At 41.3% G+C, this 17,061-nt stretch overlaps 1 protein-coding gene across 7 annotated transcripts in view; it reads right to left on the minus strand.

Annotated features, from left to right (window-relative positions):
* Positions 1 to 17,061, minus strand: part of STRBP (spermatid perinuclear RNA binding protein) — a 482,484-nt gene that overhangs the window by 197,003 nt on the left and 268,420 nt on the right. For 4 of the 7 annotated variants that reach the window (XM_030207338.1, XM_030207335.1, XM_030207336.1 and 1 more), the window contains 3 exons: positions 15,594 to 15,688; positions 15,088 to 15,183; positions 6,272 to 6,383 (listed from right to left, as the gene is read on the minus strand). In XM_030207338.1, the coding sequence (XP_030063198.1) occupies positions 6,272 to 6,383; positions 15,088 to 15,183; positions 15,594 to 15,688 (303 nt within the window). The remainder of the gene's footprint in view (positions 1 to 6,271; positions 6,384 to 15,087; positions 15,184 to 15,593; positions 15,689 to 17,061) is intronic. The other 3 variants (XM_030207341.1, XM_030207340.1, XM_030207342.1) reach the window with 2 other exon arrangements.

Raw genomic sequence — 17,061 nt, forward strand, 5'->3', positions numbered from 1 at the left:
TGTACATTTTGAAGGAGTAAAAATTAAGTTGTGTAAACCCATTCCACGCCAGTCAGGAGTTTGTAGACTTCTATTATATTCTCCTCAGCCGTCTCTTCTCCAAGCTGAAGAGTAACAACTTTAGCCTTTCCTCATGCAAGAGTCACTCCCATCCACTTTATACTTTTTAAAGTGAATTATCTAATTTTAACATATTTTATTGGATAAATCTTGTGGCTTAAATATTTATAATTTATTGTGGGATTATATACGTGACACTTGCTGTTCTGCCCCATTACATGGAGGAGCTTGTGCTGTGTGTTGGCAGCAAATTACATATCTGTATATTTAATAAGTTGTGTATAATGGACCAGGTTCCTGCATTTCTGCGGCCCTCTGTGATTAGCCTTATGAATACCTGTGTTCTGATCTCAGTGTCTTTTGGAGCTATATTACCACTGCCTGCTTCTAGGCAAGTTGAGAGGAGCAGGATTCCCTAAGCCTCCGATGGTTCTCGAGGTAAAGTGAGAGAGATGATAGCTGTACATAGCTCTTAGATCTAGCGTGTAGAGATCTTGAACTCTCCATGCTGAGGCAGTAAACTGCTGCTTGTTTTTCTTCTCAGAATAGTAATCCATAGTGATTTTTCACCTGTTACGACTGCTGCTGCAGTCACTGTTAGTGCTGTGTTTCAGTATTTCAAATTACCAGTCACCGACAGTTCCTCATCTCTGGGAGAGGGGCTAATCACAGACACAGGCTCACTCTGTATATACAGAATCCCTAATCTGGCTCAATGCAACTGTAAGTGATGATTTGTTTTATCTTGTCATCAACTGTATTAAATGAAAAACTAGATTAAGGATTGGAGTCTTTTCTTGGCAAAGCAGCTCAGGTTTTAATTTTCTAAACAGATTCAGTAAAGTTGAGGTCAGAAGACTTGCAATCCACCAAGAATTTTAGAATTGTGCGGAACAGAAAATGTTTAAATAAATTATTTTGGTTACCCTTCTCTGTACCTTTTATAATTTTGCTGTGTCTTTTTTGAGAAGCGATTACCATAATTGCACATTCAAGTTACGGCTCCTCCAAAAAGTGATACAGAGGCATTATGATCTTCTTTGCTGTATTCCTTTCCTAATAATTCCTAACACTGTTTGCTTTTTTGACTGCCACCGCAAATAGAGCAAACAATTTCAATGCATTGTCCACGAAGACACCTAGATCTTTTTCCTGGGTAGCAATTTCCAATGTGGAACCTAGCATCATTTAGCTATAATTTGGGCTATTCTGCGGACTAGTGGCTAGCATTGGACAATTTAATAATTTCATATACAGTTCTGTAGCCTACCACTTTTAGTTTAACAAACTATACAGAGCTTGTTATAGCAAATAAATAAAACATATAATAATATAAAAGTACCCATCCCATAATCAAGAACAGATTAAATATAAGATCGTAATGTAGCCACTGAAGAATACACTGTAACAATCTTTAATAGCCAAGTTTTCAACAATTGTGAAAAAAAAATGTTTTTCACTTGTCAGTTGCTAATTGTGATCAGTTAATTTCACACCAAGATATACATGATTATTACTGAGGATATGATTCGGACAGATATCACTTTCCTTTTTTTATTGGAATTTTTAAATTAAAAAAGAAAAGTAACATAGGAAATTGCAGTAAAAAAAAACACACACACACACACACACGCGCGCGCGCGCCAAAAGCCTTAAATCTAGTCCACATCAAGGAGAGAATACCTGGAGTTACAATCACTCACACTATATAAAGAAAACATTACAGAAGTGACAAGCCTTTTGTATCTAAACTTCTTAATAATAACCCATATACCAGGGGTGGGTCTGGGCCCACCCAGTTTGGGCTCAGGTCCACCCAGCAGTGCTGTACCTTTAACATCGCTGGAGTGAAGGGGAGCAGGCTGGCCTCCCACAGTCCTGCTTTTCCCTCCCTTAAGAGTCGTTCTTGAAGGTTCCCCGGCAGTGGCAGCAATTCCTAGTACACACGCTGCCTGCTACTAAGCCAGAAGCCTCCTTTCTGCCGCATCCCATCCCATCCCACCCCCCCACCCCCCGTTTTGCAACTTATTGTTTCTGAATAGGCGCTGGGCAGGATGCAACTTAAGCAAAGCTTTCAGCTTAGCGGCAGGCAGGGATGTGTGAATCGTCGCTGTTGCCAGGTACCTGTTCAATCAAGAGCGACGCTTAAGGGAGGGCAATGCAGGACAGCGGGAGCCCAGCCTGCTCCCCTCGCCACTGTCCCATTCATACAAGGAGAGTTGTGAGGTCAGCTGTGTGTGTGTGGGGGGGGTGATAGAGGGAGAATTGTGGTCATGGGATGGGAGGGGAGAAGAGAATTGTTGGACATAAGGGTGGAGTGAAGGGTGAGATGCTGCATACAGTGTGAGAGGGATTAGAAAAGGAAAAATGCTGCACGGAGGGTGAGAAGGATGAGAGAGGGAGAAATGTTGGACATAAGGGTGAGAGGGTGAGATGCTGCATGGAGGGTGAGAGGGAGAACTGTTGGACATGGGATGAGGATGGGAGGGGAGAACTGTTGGACATAAGGGTGGAGGGGAGGGAGCCTACATGGAGGGTGGAGAAATGTTGGACATAGGGATGGGAGTGGTGGGAGAGAGGCTGCATAGAGAGTTAGAGAGGGAGGAATGTTGGACATAAGGGTGAGATGCTGCATGGAGGGTGAGAGAGAGGGAGAACTGTTGGGCATAAGGGTGGAGGGGAGGGTGAGATGCTATATGGACGGTGAGCGAGGAGGGCAAGATGCTACATGGAGGGTGAGAGGAGTGAGAGAGGGAGAAATTTTGGACATAAGGGTGAAGGGGAGAGAGTGATGTTGCACGGAGGGTGAGAAGGGAGAAATGTTGGGCATAGGGGTGGAGTGGAGGGAGAGAGGCAGAAATGTTGGAGAAGATAGTGGACAAGAAGAAGGGAGAAAATGCTGCATGGAGGAGGAGAGATTCTGGGAACAAGGGAGGGAAAGAGATGGTGGACAATAGGAGAGAGGGAGAGATATTGGGGATAGATGAGAGTGAGAGGGAGAGGAGAGAAAGAGGGAGATGCTGGATCCAGGAGCACAAGAGAGTGATGGAGAGATGCCGGACACTGGGAGTGAGGGAAGAGAGAAGGAGAAATGGGGGAGTTAGCAGGAGGGAAGAGAGAAGGGACAGGGAGATGTCAGGCTACTAGAGTGGAGATGGGGAGAAAGAGGGAGCAGCTGTTTGGCTAGAACGGTGGAGGAGATGGTGGAATCATGTGGGAGAAGCCAGGAGGGGGTGGCAAGGAAATGAATGAGAGGATAGTGATTACAGACAGTAGAAATATGGTAATGGGGATTAGATTAAAGATGAAAGAGAATGGAGGGCTGGGGAAAGTTTGAGATGGGTAATGGGACAGCTAGTGGGTGAGAGAAGATGGAAATTTGATAGATGGCTGAAAAGTAAAAAGGAGGAGAAGGGTGATAGAGGGTATAATTTGAGTTGACAGAGAGCAGAAAAGAAAAAAAAAAGAGAGAAAAGAGCTAAAAAGAAATGATCAATATGTCAGAGGCAGATGTAGTGGGGGAATACACAGGAGACAAGACAAATGGACAGCAGCCGCTTGAAGGAGAATTAGCAGACAGGAAAACAGAAAAGAGAAACCGGAACCATCATGATGGAAAAATAAAATCTCCAGACCACAAAGGCAGAAAAAAAATAATTTTATTTTGAATGCTTTAAATGGAATAGCAAATGTCTTCATATTGTATTCAGTAGAAAAGGCAATGCATTTCTGATTTTTTTTCTCCAGTGTTGTAGTGAATGCTAAGTTTAACTTCTTGGGGTTCCCAGCTCAATTTTTGTCTAAATATTTTTATTTCTAATCTGTGATCCCTTGTTCAGTATTTGACAAGGGTCTGTTAGTGTGTTGATCAAGTCTCTACAGTGCTGTAATCTGCTTTCTCAGATAAGTGAACTGGTCACTGTTTTGTTGTCTTGTTTTAAAAAAAACTGTTGAAGAAGTGCATTTTTATTTAAAAGATAAAACAAGACATTGGATGCAAACGATTAAGACAAATTGGAGAGTTTTGGATCTAGAATAGCTGTGCGCTATAGGAGATCCAATAGTTTATTTTAGAGCCATATATAATTCTTCATCTTTAAAAATTAAACAAAAATTACATATGTTGATGCAATAAATTGATTCATAGAGTGTTTGGTTAGTAAGCATTTTGATATTGTTGTCACTTAGTGTGAACTCCTGTACACTTTGTGCTGTGATAGTAATGGCAGGTGGGAAAATTGGAGGGGAGGCAGAGAAGAGAGGGGTTCAGGCTCTCCTCTATTTTCTGACATGGGCTCTAGCACAGATAACATCGGTCCTGACCCTTGCTGTATAGCTGGTGGGGATCCCTAAGCATCCCCAGCTGTGGAATTCATCCAAACAGGCCAGAACTCCCTTCTCCCAAACTCTGCAATCGACAGCATCCTTGAGCCACAAACAACTAAACGTGCGTGGGGTACCGGCATTAGTGGCTTAGGGATGCTGCTGTTGTAGGCCAAGCTTGATAAAAGGAAATTCTGGCCACCTTCAGAGAAAGTGTAATTTATATTTTATGGTGGAGTTTGGGCAGGACAGAGAAAGTTTTGTGCCCATTCACTTTGGGTCAGGCCCACTCGAAACTGGCCGTTGGGCTACGTCACTACCATATACACATCAATTAACATCAGATACAGAAACCAATGCAGAAAGAAAGAAAACTTTCTAAATGTGTTGGATATACCCCCTCCCCCCAAAAAAAACCTTTACGAATTGTTTTCATATGGAACCAGGCACTTGCAGGGAAATTTCAGGAAAAAGGTGCCACCAACTACCAAGACTTTAGGCTTGAGCAGTAAGAAGGCCTTTTGTCTCAACTGAGTCGTAAGGAAACATAAGAATAATTTGACCATAAAAAGGTATACTCTTCTTTTTAAAGTATGCCTTTAAGACCAGCATCTTCTTTTCAGCAGTGCTAAAAGAGACCAACAAAATGGCTCTCTTAGCAATATTATCCTGAGAGGGCTCCAAGAATTTTGTAAGGTCCAAACTATCAGGACAATTTAAATTATCCATCTTCCCCTCCTGTTTGGTTATCTTAATCCCTCTAGGAAGGTAATACACATTTGTAACACAGTATCACTGAAGGCCAACTGTAACACCTCCTTAACATGTACTTTAAAGAATTCAAGAGGCGACAAAAACAAGTAACAGGAAAATTTAAAAGGCTTAAATTAAGAATCCTGGCATTTGCCAAGGTTTCCATTTGAAGATGGATAATCAGGATACCCTTGGCTGAAACAGCCAAAGCTGATTGAAACGTCCTAACTTGTGATTCAATTTTCCCCAATTTATTTTCAACGGACAGAATCCTGGTGTCCTGCTCATTAAACTTAGCAACAATCTCTTCAGTAAATTTACTATATAATGGAAGATTACCCTGCAAGTTCTTATCCATCTTAGTAGTAGCCAGGTAAACATCTTTTAAGAATATATCTTGTATTAATATTGAAGAGGCTTCATTCAGAGGCTTATAAGTAAATGGAACAGTAGCTGGTATCTTACATGGAGAGAATTCATTGGTTTCTTTACTAGCAGATGAGAAGAATCGCTCCTCTCTGGAAATCCTTGTGGGGGGGGGGGGGGGGGGGGGACAAGCTCCCTTGCCCTGCTTTCCACTTCCCCATTACAGTGGAGTAGAATCGCAGGCTCCACGCTCCTCAGCAACTCCAAAGGCGCACACACCCACGGCCGCATTCCACAATAGGGCCAACCAGAAATAGATGGAACAAGGGCCTCCACTTGATGTCACCAGCTGCCTAAGGGTGCCCAGCTCAGTGTCTGCGGGTGTTCCTCAGCATCTCACTTTCTTTTCAAAGCACATGTTAAAATTAATCTCAATTGCCTATGCCAGTCTATTGCTTGCACTGGTATTGTGAATAGGTAACCATAATGAAATGAAAAATAAACATTTTAAAGCCAAGAAAGTATTTTACAAAGTACCTTACACAGATCCATAATGAGTTATTTCATAAATCAAAGCTAACAAATACTCCTGTTTCTTCATTATTTTATTATGTTCTGGTTTTAATGGTCTTCAGCACAAAAAATTTAGTGTAGGTAACAATAAAAAGATATATATATATACAACTATGCTGCTAAGTACAAAATTAAGAATTCATGAAATGCATATCCAAACCTATTTTATTTTTCTTTGTAATTTGTAGAGTCTTACCAGGCAGCAGAATTCCAGATGCCAAACATTCCAGTACTCGCCGTAAGGCCTCTCCAGCACCCAAGGGTCTATTGCAAGTACCTATTGCCTTTTCACATATAAGTTCTAGTGGCTGGAAAAAATGATGAAAATTAGGGGCAAAGCAAGAAATAAAGTGTATTTCCTCACTACAAAAGACTTAAAACCAACAAAACATTTAAGCAGTATTTTTTATCCTTGATGTATCTGAAGGTAACAGAAAATGTGCCATGTCATTAAAAAACAATGGATGACAGGTAGGGAAGGGAAGGGAATGGGGCTTGATATACCGCCTTTCTGTGGTTTTTTTCGTAACTACATTCAAAGCAGTTTACGTAGTATATACAGGTACTTATTCGTACCTGGGGCAATGGAGGGTTAAGTGACTTGCCCAGAGTCACAAGGAGCTGCAGTGGGAATCGAACCCAATTCCCCAGGATCAGAGTCCGCTGTACTAACCACTAGGCTACTCCTCCACGGTGAAGAAAATCATCAGCGTTTTCTTTATTATTAAAAAAAAAAAAGATAAAATCCAAGCATACAATCCAAGAGGAATCCCAGGCCACAGATTAATAAGGGTAGTAATACATTAGATTCCAGATAATCAGGACACCAGTTAATTGGGGTAACCTTTTATTTGGTCCAAAACCGGGAGAACAAAAATAAAGCACAATTATAAAGGGGAAAACTTTTGCTTAAATAGGACACCACACAGTTTAAATTGGACCAGTAGCGTTCACCAGATGTTACTGATGCTTCACTTTCCCATTAAGTATAAATGGGCAGCTGTGTTTGCGCACACAAGCTACTGCGGAGTGTGTCGCATTCCATGTATGGAATGTGCCTTTAAAATGCCTAGGAAAGATCTAACACTTGCAGACAAAATAGGCTTGCTTGAACAATTGAAAAAATAACTGCCTAACACCAATCAGCGCCAAATGAAAATGAGGTTATGGAAGCACACCAAGTTGAAAGCTATGAAGAGTTTTCATCCAATTGACAATCTTCAATGTTACAATGAAAAAAAGGGTTGTGAGGATGAAATCACTGAGCAAATTGCAGCCAAACATCTGAAGACATCAGAAAATCAGGAAACTGAAGAGGATGACACTACTGATCGTGAACAAGTGACAACTCAAGATGCCAGGAGATTTATTTCTGGATTAAAACTTTATTTCATCCAGGAAGGCAATGAAGGCAGTCCTATAACTGCTCTAGAGACCTGTGCCGATTTTGTTCAGCTGCAGTCAATGAAGGAAGCTCATCAAGGTACGCTTGATCGATACCTCCAACATTAATACAGTCTTGTTTTCAATGTGTATTTTTCAGTGCTTTGCAACTTTTGTTCAACTTTTGTGTTTCAGAATAATTGAACAATTTTTACTATTTTCTTGGTGCCCTGACAACTTCATTTATTTGGAGCAGCCACTTAATTGGGACAAAGTAGTGAAGTCCGATATGTCCCAATTAACTGGAATCTATTGTGTTTACTATTTTTCAAGCTTCCAAGCAGTGTCCTGACAGTATGCGGAAGGAGAGGAATTCTCTAATGAGGCCAACCTTGAGCAACTTATGCAATTAAAACAAAGTCTGCTCCCCATACTTATTCTCTCAATCTATCTCTCTATTCCAATACTTTCACTCCAAGTCAACTCTCTCCCAGTTCATATACCCCCTGCACTTCCTCCAATTATCTTCATGAATATACACTCTTCCACCAGTACACATCACTGCCAATCTCAACCCCAATCAGTTAGCCTCTATCATCCCATCTCTACCCCACCCCCTTCAAGCTAACACTTTCCAATTTATCTATCTTCCCCACCTCCAAAGAGGCAGCAATGTGCCTTCTGCAACACATTAGCTAATCTAATGCAGAGGGCTTTAAAGTTGAACTGTCAAAGACAGGTGAACAAACGTTAAAATACCATGTATAGAAATGAGAAAAAAAAAGAACATCTGGAAAACTGTATATACGAATGCCCATAGTGTAAAAAATAATGCTCCAGATCCAGAGGCTGTAACGGAAGAGGTTGACCTGGATTTAGTGGCAGTCATGCAGGCATGGTACACACAGCAGCATGACTGGGATTCGGTTATACCAGACTATAACATATGCCGGAAGGACAGAGTAGAAAGAAAGAGAAGACGTTATCAAAGCAACAGAACTGTAGAGGTTAAAGAGTTAAGCAAATGGTACTGAAGGATAGTGGAAAAAGATGGAATAGGACATCTATTCACATTGCTATGATATATAGGCCTCTTTCTTAGGCAGAAGAAATAGAGAATTAATCAATATTGTTATAAAAGAGGAAGTGCTATTGAAAGATGATTTTAATTTGCTAGATATTATTGGAGATATCCTGGCTGTGACATTGTCATAGGTAGGGAAATCATGGATTCTCTATGGGAAGAACATCTCTGATGTTACAGTGGGTGATGATATGGCATCTAGTGATCACTGTATGATATGGTTAATTTAGTCAAGATGGGGAATACCTCAAAGTGTCATTACCTGGGAACATCTGGAGGAAGCAGACAAGCAGTGAAAAACAAACATTTTTGTTAGGAAAGAAAATAGAAGAGGAAAAGAATGTTGCTACGCTTTTCAGAAGTAGTAGCTGAAAAAGTAAAGAAAGAGATCCCTTTTCATGACCTACAACAGATTGCAGAAAGAGGAAGACAAACAACAATATCTGAAAAGGCTAAGAAAATCTGGGGAAATAGTCACGAATGCAGTCAGGAAATCAAAGATGCAAATGGGGAAAAAAAATAACCAATATAGGAAAATTGGTGGACAACACATTTTTAAAGACATGTTAGTGACAGGAAGAGTGTAAATTTGGCATTGTAAGACTCAAGGGTAAAAATAAATATGCAGAAGCTGAGGATATTATTTCAAATTATTTACGAATCTACATCACATTTATTAATAAATATGATCTCCAATTCACTTTTTGGTCACTCGTCTCTTTTAAGGGATCAGCTTATTCTCTGTTCTTCATCTTTTAGAAACATATGTTTTTTGAAGATGATTAACTCAATTTTTTCGGTTATTATAAATCCTGAATGGAATTCTCTCCCATCGATAATTCGTTTGGAACGGAATTATCTGACATTTCGCAAAATGCTGAAAACATATCTTTTTGGTGGTGAGGTTTAAATAATAATTCTTATTTTTGCTGTGTTGTTTTAAGTATCTGTATAATTTAGATACTGCTCCTTTTGTATACCGTGCTGAAACCAAGTTATGGGAAAGCTGCGGTCAAGAAGTGTAGCACTGACACTGAACCATCCTCATGCCCCTCTCACGGCCTCGTCCTCTTTTCAGATCCGTGCAGATCCCAGCATCTACAGATGCACATGCAAATTTGAATTGCAATTAGTGCTGCTAATTATTAGCGCCCAATTATCGGCACTAATTGGCTACTATATCAATTGTGTGCACAAATTGGGTGTGCTCCCATATTTGCGCACACAATTTTGAGCGCTATATATAGAATGAGGGTGTTTATTTTGCTAAAAATCACCAGTGAGTTGCATTCCACAGTCAAGCAGGCTTTACACTAAATATCTGTGGTATAAGGGATGAAATACTCCTGTGCATAGAGGAAAAGCAGGATATGGGAATGGTATCAAACAATTTTAAGGTGGCCAAATGGGTGGAAAAGGGGTAGGGCTATTTTTGTGCTGGTATGCACCAGTACAGTATACTGGCACCTCTTTTCCCCAGATATGATAAGCACCAGGAATCCTTGCCCGATGAGCAGCAGCATGGGGGGGGGGGGGGGGGGGGGGGGGCGGGGAAGAAAGGAGTGGCAGGTGCAGGGCTGCAGTGCTTGGGCACGAGCTGTGGGATCTGCCGATCCCCTGCCTCTCTGACATCAACTTCCTGTTCCAGGGGTGCAGGGGACCAGCAGAGCCCACAGCGCGTGCCCGGTCTGCTTCTCCTTGGTTTGCTCCCCCCCCCCCCCTGTGGGAGAGAGGCGGGCGTCACTGGATGGAGGAGAGAGAGAGAAAGAAAGAGGAGAAATGCTGGATGGAAGTGGGGAAGAGAAAGGGGCAAACTACAGTCAAAAGAGGGAAATTGAAGATTGGATAATAAGAAGGAATTAAATCTGGACAGAGGCAGAAAATAAACTGAAGAAAGCTGAAAGGAAAAGGAGAGAAAAATGATAAAATGAACAGGAACAAGAAAGTAGAAACCAGAGTTTGGCACCAACACAATTGAAAAAATGTTCATGGCTAGACAACAAAGACAGAAAAAATAATTTTATTTTTAGTTTAATATAAAGTAGTATGTGTGGTTGTTAATTTGTAATGTAGTGAATGGAATATGTCACTTTTTGAAATTTATGTCTGCTATCTTTATAGCAGTACAAGGAGAAAGTATTTTTGTTCTTCTGGTGTTGCCCCGCATGCCATAGTCTGGTTTTGGGGGTTTCAGCTGAATTTTTGTCTACATATTTTACTACCTTATGGTCACTCTTTGGGATTCTTTTGTTGGACCTAGGGAATAATGTACTATTTTCAATGATACCTTTATATATATGCTCCATGGCTGGTAAAATAGGTGTGGCTACTATATGAGCGGAGCCACAGATAGTGACCCCCATCCATAAGGCTGGCCTTGAATGAGTACTGGTACCTTTTTTCCTATTAAAAAAAAAAAACGCTGAAAAGGGGACAGCAAAAAACCAGAAAGATGCACTTTGGTGCATTAGGTGAGGAATAGCCAGCAATGCAAGAGAGGTGACAGTGCATCTGTATACATTTCTGATAAGATCTTATTTGGAGTTCTGTGTGCAATTCTGGAGACTGTACTTTCAAAAAGATATGAACCAGATGGAGCTGATCCACAGGCTGGATACTAAAATGGTCAGTGGTTTTCACTAAAAAGCATATGGGGACAAAATCTAAATATGTACACTTTGAAAAAAAAAAAAAAAACTACGAGAAGGGAGTTATATCTCCATGGTATAAATGTATTGGAAGTAGGCCTTTTTCAATTAAAACGAAGCTCTGGAACAAGGGGTCATAGGATGAGGGAGAAAAGTTATGCACTCCCATACTGTTCTCACATATTCTCAACAGCAGCATGGGAGTTTAGCAACTGCATGGTTCAAACTCATGACAGTCCTGCAGTGAACAGTCCAGAAGAAAGAACAGCTGTTCTGGAGGCAGCATTAGCAGCTTCCACAAAACGTGAAAATGAGGGAGTATGTGTACTGGGGGAAGAGTCTGGAAGCCATAACTAGGGTCAATTAGGACCACAATGGTACCCCCTAGGCTTTACAATAAAGAACAATGATTTAGGGAACAATGCACACCATTGAATGCATTAAAGGTTTTGATACATTCGCATGCTTTGTAACATTGTCTTGTTCCTTTATCAAACTTGGAACAGTCTTGGTCTTTGTCCCAAATAATTGAATGGTGGGATCCTTGCCCCATGGAGGCTCTAATATTTAACAAAGTGCTTTAAGTACAGAAGATATAAGCTATTGAGTGTTGCTGGGAGCAAGAGCTTCACATAGAGATGGAAGTACAAAAATGAAAGAAAATTTAGCATGTAGCATGCTCTCTCTCGGCCTCACTGAGGTACTCTAGTTGTATGTTACTTCATAAAATATGATGGACACCATGTAAACTATCCAAATTGGGACAAGATATTACTAATCACTGCTGGACTCATAAGGCGGCTATTGGAACTTTTAAACACGTTTTATTCCTGTCTTCACCTGCAGTCTGGGATAAGATTTTGTGCCTGTTGCTTATTTCTGAAAGTCTTACCTATCAGATTTTAATTTTGAAATTCCTGGTTCTTTGAAGATCAATTCAATTCAATTTAGGTCTTATATACCGCTAATACCCCGCTTAGGGTTCAGGGCGGTTTACATTAGTGGAAACAACAGGTACAGTTTTATAGATAGGAAGTGCATTGCTTAAGGCAGTGATTTTCAACCTTTTTCATCTCACAGCACACTTACAAGATGCAAACATTGTAAAGGCACACAATCAGTTTTTTTTTTTAAAGGACGCATGAGGAGAAAAGATGAGAGCTGTTTTCCTTACCTCTGGGAGCCCCTTACTCTAGACTAGCTATTACTTGGTGGTGGGTAGGGGCAGTGGGAAAGGAAACTCTTGCCAAAATTCAATTTTCCAATCTGGGGTCTATAATTTGATTTCTGTCCTCTTTGTTGCTTGTTCTCTGTCATCTCTTACTTCCACCTCTGGCTCTTCATTCTGGTCTCATTCTCCTGTTTCAGTTTCAGTGCGCTCTCTTATGTGACTTGCACCCTCAGAGTGGATATTTTCTCTGCTTCCTTCTTTCTGCATGCTTTCCTTCCCCTTTTTCCTACACTCTCTCCTCCCTTCCTCTTCCTTTATTTCTCTGGATTTCTATTTCCCCCACCCATCAAATCCAGGGTCCTCTTTTTCTTACCTCCCCCCCATTCCTAGTACTCTTCCTCTGCATCCGTTCTCTCATGAGCGTAGACTTTCGGGCGGGACGCAGACAGAGAGGACAGGGAAGCCAAGCGGACGGATAGGAGCGTGTCCGTCTATCCCCTCTCTTCCTCCCTCCCTCCAGCGCAGGCAGCAGACTTTTTCAGCGTTCCTGGCAGCGGTAGCAACGTACACGCTGCCTTCGGCTCTGCCCCGAAGCCTTCTCTTCAAGTTCCTGTTCCCGCATAGGTGGGAACAGGAACTTGAAGAGAAGGCTTCCGGGGCAGACCGAAGGCAGCGTGTACATCGCTACTGCTGCCAGGAACACAGAAAAGCTGAAGAAGACTGTTGCCTGCGTCGGCGGGAGGGAGGAAGAGGGGGGTAAACGGAGTCACAATCTTGGACCTCGCGGGGGGGGGGGGGGGGGCAGCAGAAGGAAGATGGATGGAACTGGGAGGGGTGGGGAGCAGATGGAAGATGGATGGGACTGGGAGGGGTGGGGAGCAGAGGGAAGGAGCAAGAGATGGATGGGACTGGGAGCGTTGGGAGCAGAGGGAAGGACCAGGAGATGGATGGGACTGGGAGCGTTGGGAGCAGAGGGAAGGACCAGGAGATGGATTGGACTGGGAGGGGTGGGGAGCAGAGGGAAGGAGCAAGAGATGGATGGGACTGGGAGGGGTGGGGAGCAGAGGGAAAGAGCAAGAGATGGTTGGGACTGGGAGGGGTGGGGTGCAGAGGGAAGGACCAGGAGATGGATGGGACTGGGAGCGTTGGAAGCAGAGGGAAGGACAAGGAGATGGATTGGACTGGGAGGGGTGGGAAGCAGAGGGAAGGACCAAGAGATGGGTGGGATTGGGAGAGGTCAGGCACAGCAGAGGGTAGGCGCAGAAGATGGATGGGACGGAGGGATGGTGAGCAGAGGGAAGGAGCAAGAGATGGATGGGACTGGGAGGGTGGGGAGCAGAGGGAAGCCTACTGGAAAGAAGACACTGCATAAAACAGAAGACACTGGGACCAAAGCGAATAGAAAAACTAAATGATCAGACAACAAAGGTAGATAAAAGTATTTTATTCAGAATTTATTAATTGAAATATGTCAGCTTTTGGAAATGTGCATCTGTGATATTTTGCCTGTAAATTTCAATTCCTTCCTCCATATTAGCATATTCATTTGCATATGTATATATGCAAATGAATATGCTAATATGCTCTGCCCATTCCTTGTCCCCCCAAATGAAACAGTCAAACTACGCCTATGCGTTCTCTGTACTCACTCTCACTCCTCACCATCTCCAACTGTCTTTCTCTCCCCCCCCCCCAAATCTATGGGCCCTTTCACCCTCTCCTTCACAGCCCATTCTTTTTCTTTCCCTCTCCTCCACTACATTGAAATACTTAAGAAGGTATTAATGCACAAGAAGGGAAATTTTTTGCAAAACAAAGGGATCCCCCATTAGCCTGCTTTTTAGCCCTTCCAGTTACCTCACTTTTTTTTCTGCAGCGGTCAGCGGCAGCAGCGATTCAGACAAACCGCTCACACCAACCCAAGACCTCTCTCTGATGCTTCCCACAGAAGCAGGAAGTTACGTCAAAGAGAAGACTTGGGGGTTGACATGAACAGGCTTTCTGAATTGCTGCCTGCTGCCACTACAGAAAAAAAACTTCAAATGCTGTATCACTGGCTAGGGATGGGACTGCACACACCTGGGGAGCAGCTGCGGCACACCGGTTGAAAATGATGATCTAAGGGACAGGAACAGCTTTTTGATTTTTTGTTGGCCATAGCAATTAAAATGATCTTGCCCAATTGGAAAAAATACTTCTTTACTATCTGAGACACATTGGTAGAATACTGGCTGTCTGTACTGAAGGTAGGAAAAAAAAGAGACTGAAGGTAAGAAAGTGTTAAGTAAGACTAACTGTCACAAGTGGGAATTGTTGGATAATTTTATATCTAGGATGTGATATGCTGTACATCTGATTCTGTCACAATATGTAGTGGTTGTTTTGCTTTATGTTAACATTCATTTGTTAAATTTAAATAAAGATATTTGAACTAAAAAAACATGTATTCTTTATTTTACACAAATTCTGGTGTGTCTACTGAAATCCTACTAGGCCAAAAGTTCTTTTGGGTATTATGAAGCGTAGCTAAAGGTGCCCATAATTAGCACTGCATGTGTTCCTTAGGCAATGAAGGATTCCAATGTTAACACATCATATCTGTATTTTTTTTATGACAGAGGACTTCAGTCTTTTGGAGGAAAAATAAAGCATCCTGCAGAGCATGAAAACCCACTGCAGATTTTTCATGCACTCAACCAATTCCATTTTTATTGTGTCACACTTACCCATCCTATTAACGGTGTCCATGCAGGTACTCTGTTGCACAAATCACGCAGAATACGTAAGACAATTACACATGATTTTAGTCCATTTGCTCTTGCCTAAAACAAACAAAATGATTGCAGTACACCCAACTTTCATGCCTCATTTCAAGTATAGCACCCTGGGATAAATTCTTTAATGTGATTATTATCATTAGATTCATGCAAAGGAAATTAGAAAAAAGGAATATTGCATTTTTAGAGAGGCAGGTTTTAACATAAAACTAAGAAGCATAATGTAAACATTGCTTTTGTAGCCTCATGATAACTAGTCACCAGTCAACTATCTATTAAATAAAGTAATTCAATTATTTATTTTTTACTGAATAATACTAAAAATTCAAAATATTAGATATAACATGTATGGCGAGTGTATACATGACAAACATTTTAAAAACTTGAAAAGAAAGTGTTTCCAAAGAAAATCTCATAAGGCTACAATAACAATAAGGTAAGAACAAATTGCCAACCTGAAACCATTTGGCATGTCGCAGAGACGCCAAGGCGTTCAGGCATTTCTGCCTGTCCAATAAGTCCGGAGGATCTTTCATCGCAACATTTTCTACTGGTAAAATGGGACATAAAAAAAAAAAAACAAGAGACAGATACAATTTGACCAAGGGGTGTCTGTCACAGTACAAAAATAAAAAAGCGGCAGCGTCTCAATGGGCTAATAAGACTCCCAGAAAATTTCAATGGTTCAGAAGAGTGCACAATGGTTATTTAATTCAACAGCCATGAAAAGTAGTAAGGTGCACATGTGCAACAAAGGCATAACAATGGCATTCACTCTGTATACAAACTCATGACAATAGCTACATAAAATCTGGGATCTTATTAAAAATATACAATAAACAGCAGGGCATCAATTAGGCATGTAGCACTTCCTCACCAGCAAAACAAATGTATAGACACGATATTACAAGATCACTTGAGAAATGAAAGTTGCTCACCTATATTATAGGTGTACTCTGAAGATAATTCAATCTCATACATAGACATGAGTCATTTGACCAAGATCAGCACCAAACAGATGGATTCTTTCAGAGCTTTCTGGAAAGGTCTTCCACTACTCATACGAGTCTATTCCTATGTATCCCTACAGCTTCCCACACAGTAGTTTTGATTAAAGGGAGAACTTCAGGGTTACGGAGTAAGGGTTTTTCTATGTGCAATGAACTGATGTCTCCAAAGAAACTAGTTATATGTAAGCGACTTTTGTTTTCTTTGCAGACTGGCAATTGACCTTAGTCATACATATGGGACTGCCCAAAAAAGGTTGCTTTTAGAATGTAGGATAGGAAGTAAGGACCAGCAAAAGACAAGAAATATTTCTTGATGGGAAAAGGACATTTTTAAATTTTTTATTCCTTTTTTTTTTTTTAAACATGGAAGAAAACACAAACGTATCAAATTGGGAGAGCTGAAGCTCAACGCTTCCTCAAAGAAAATGACAGCCATAACCTACAATCCTACAAGAAGATGACATCTAAACAGCAATTGGGATGTGAATGTTCAGAATGAACTTCAAACACCACAGCCTTGCAAATCTCCTCAATGGAGAATGACGTCGGGTAGGAAACCATAACAGGAGGAGCTATAATGAAATAACTAATCAGAAATGCTGTGCTCTCATCACATTGAAGGTTTTTTTTTTTTTAAGAGTCAAATGGAAAAAAAAAAGTTGGGTGGGTTTTCTATGGTTTTGAGCCTTCTCTAGGTAGATGCAATATGTTTCCTCGCAATCAAGGGAACAAAGTCTTCATCTGCATGGCAATGTTGTCTAGGGAATCTTGAAAGACACTTGTCTAATATGGAAGTCCAACACTGCTTTAGGCGGGATATATGTAGAGCATCCTCTATTACGATGAAATCTGGAACAAAGTGGATAAGTCAATAGGGCCCGGAGTTCACTAACTTGATAAATGGAAGTGACCA

This window comes from Microcaecilia unicolor, chromosome 6, assembly GCF_901765095.1.
Source record: "Microcaecilia unicolor chromosome 6, aMicUni1.1, whole genome shotgun sequence".
Classification (NCBI taxonomy): Eukaryota; Metazoa; Chordata; class Amphibia; order Gymnophiona; family Siphonopidae; genus Microcaecilia; species Microcaecilia unicolor.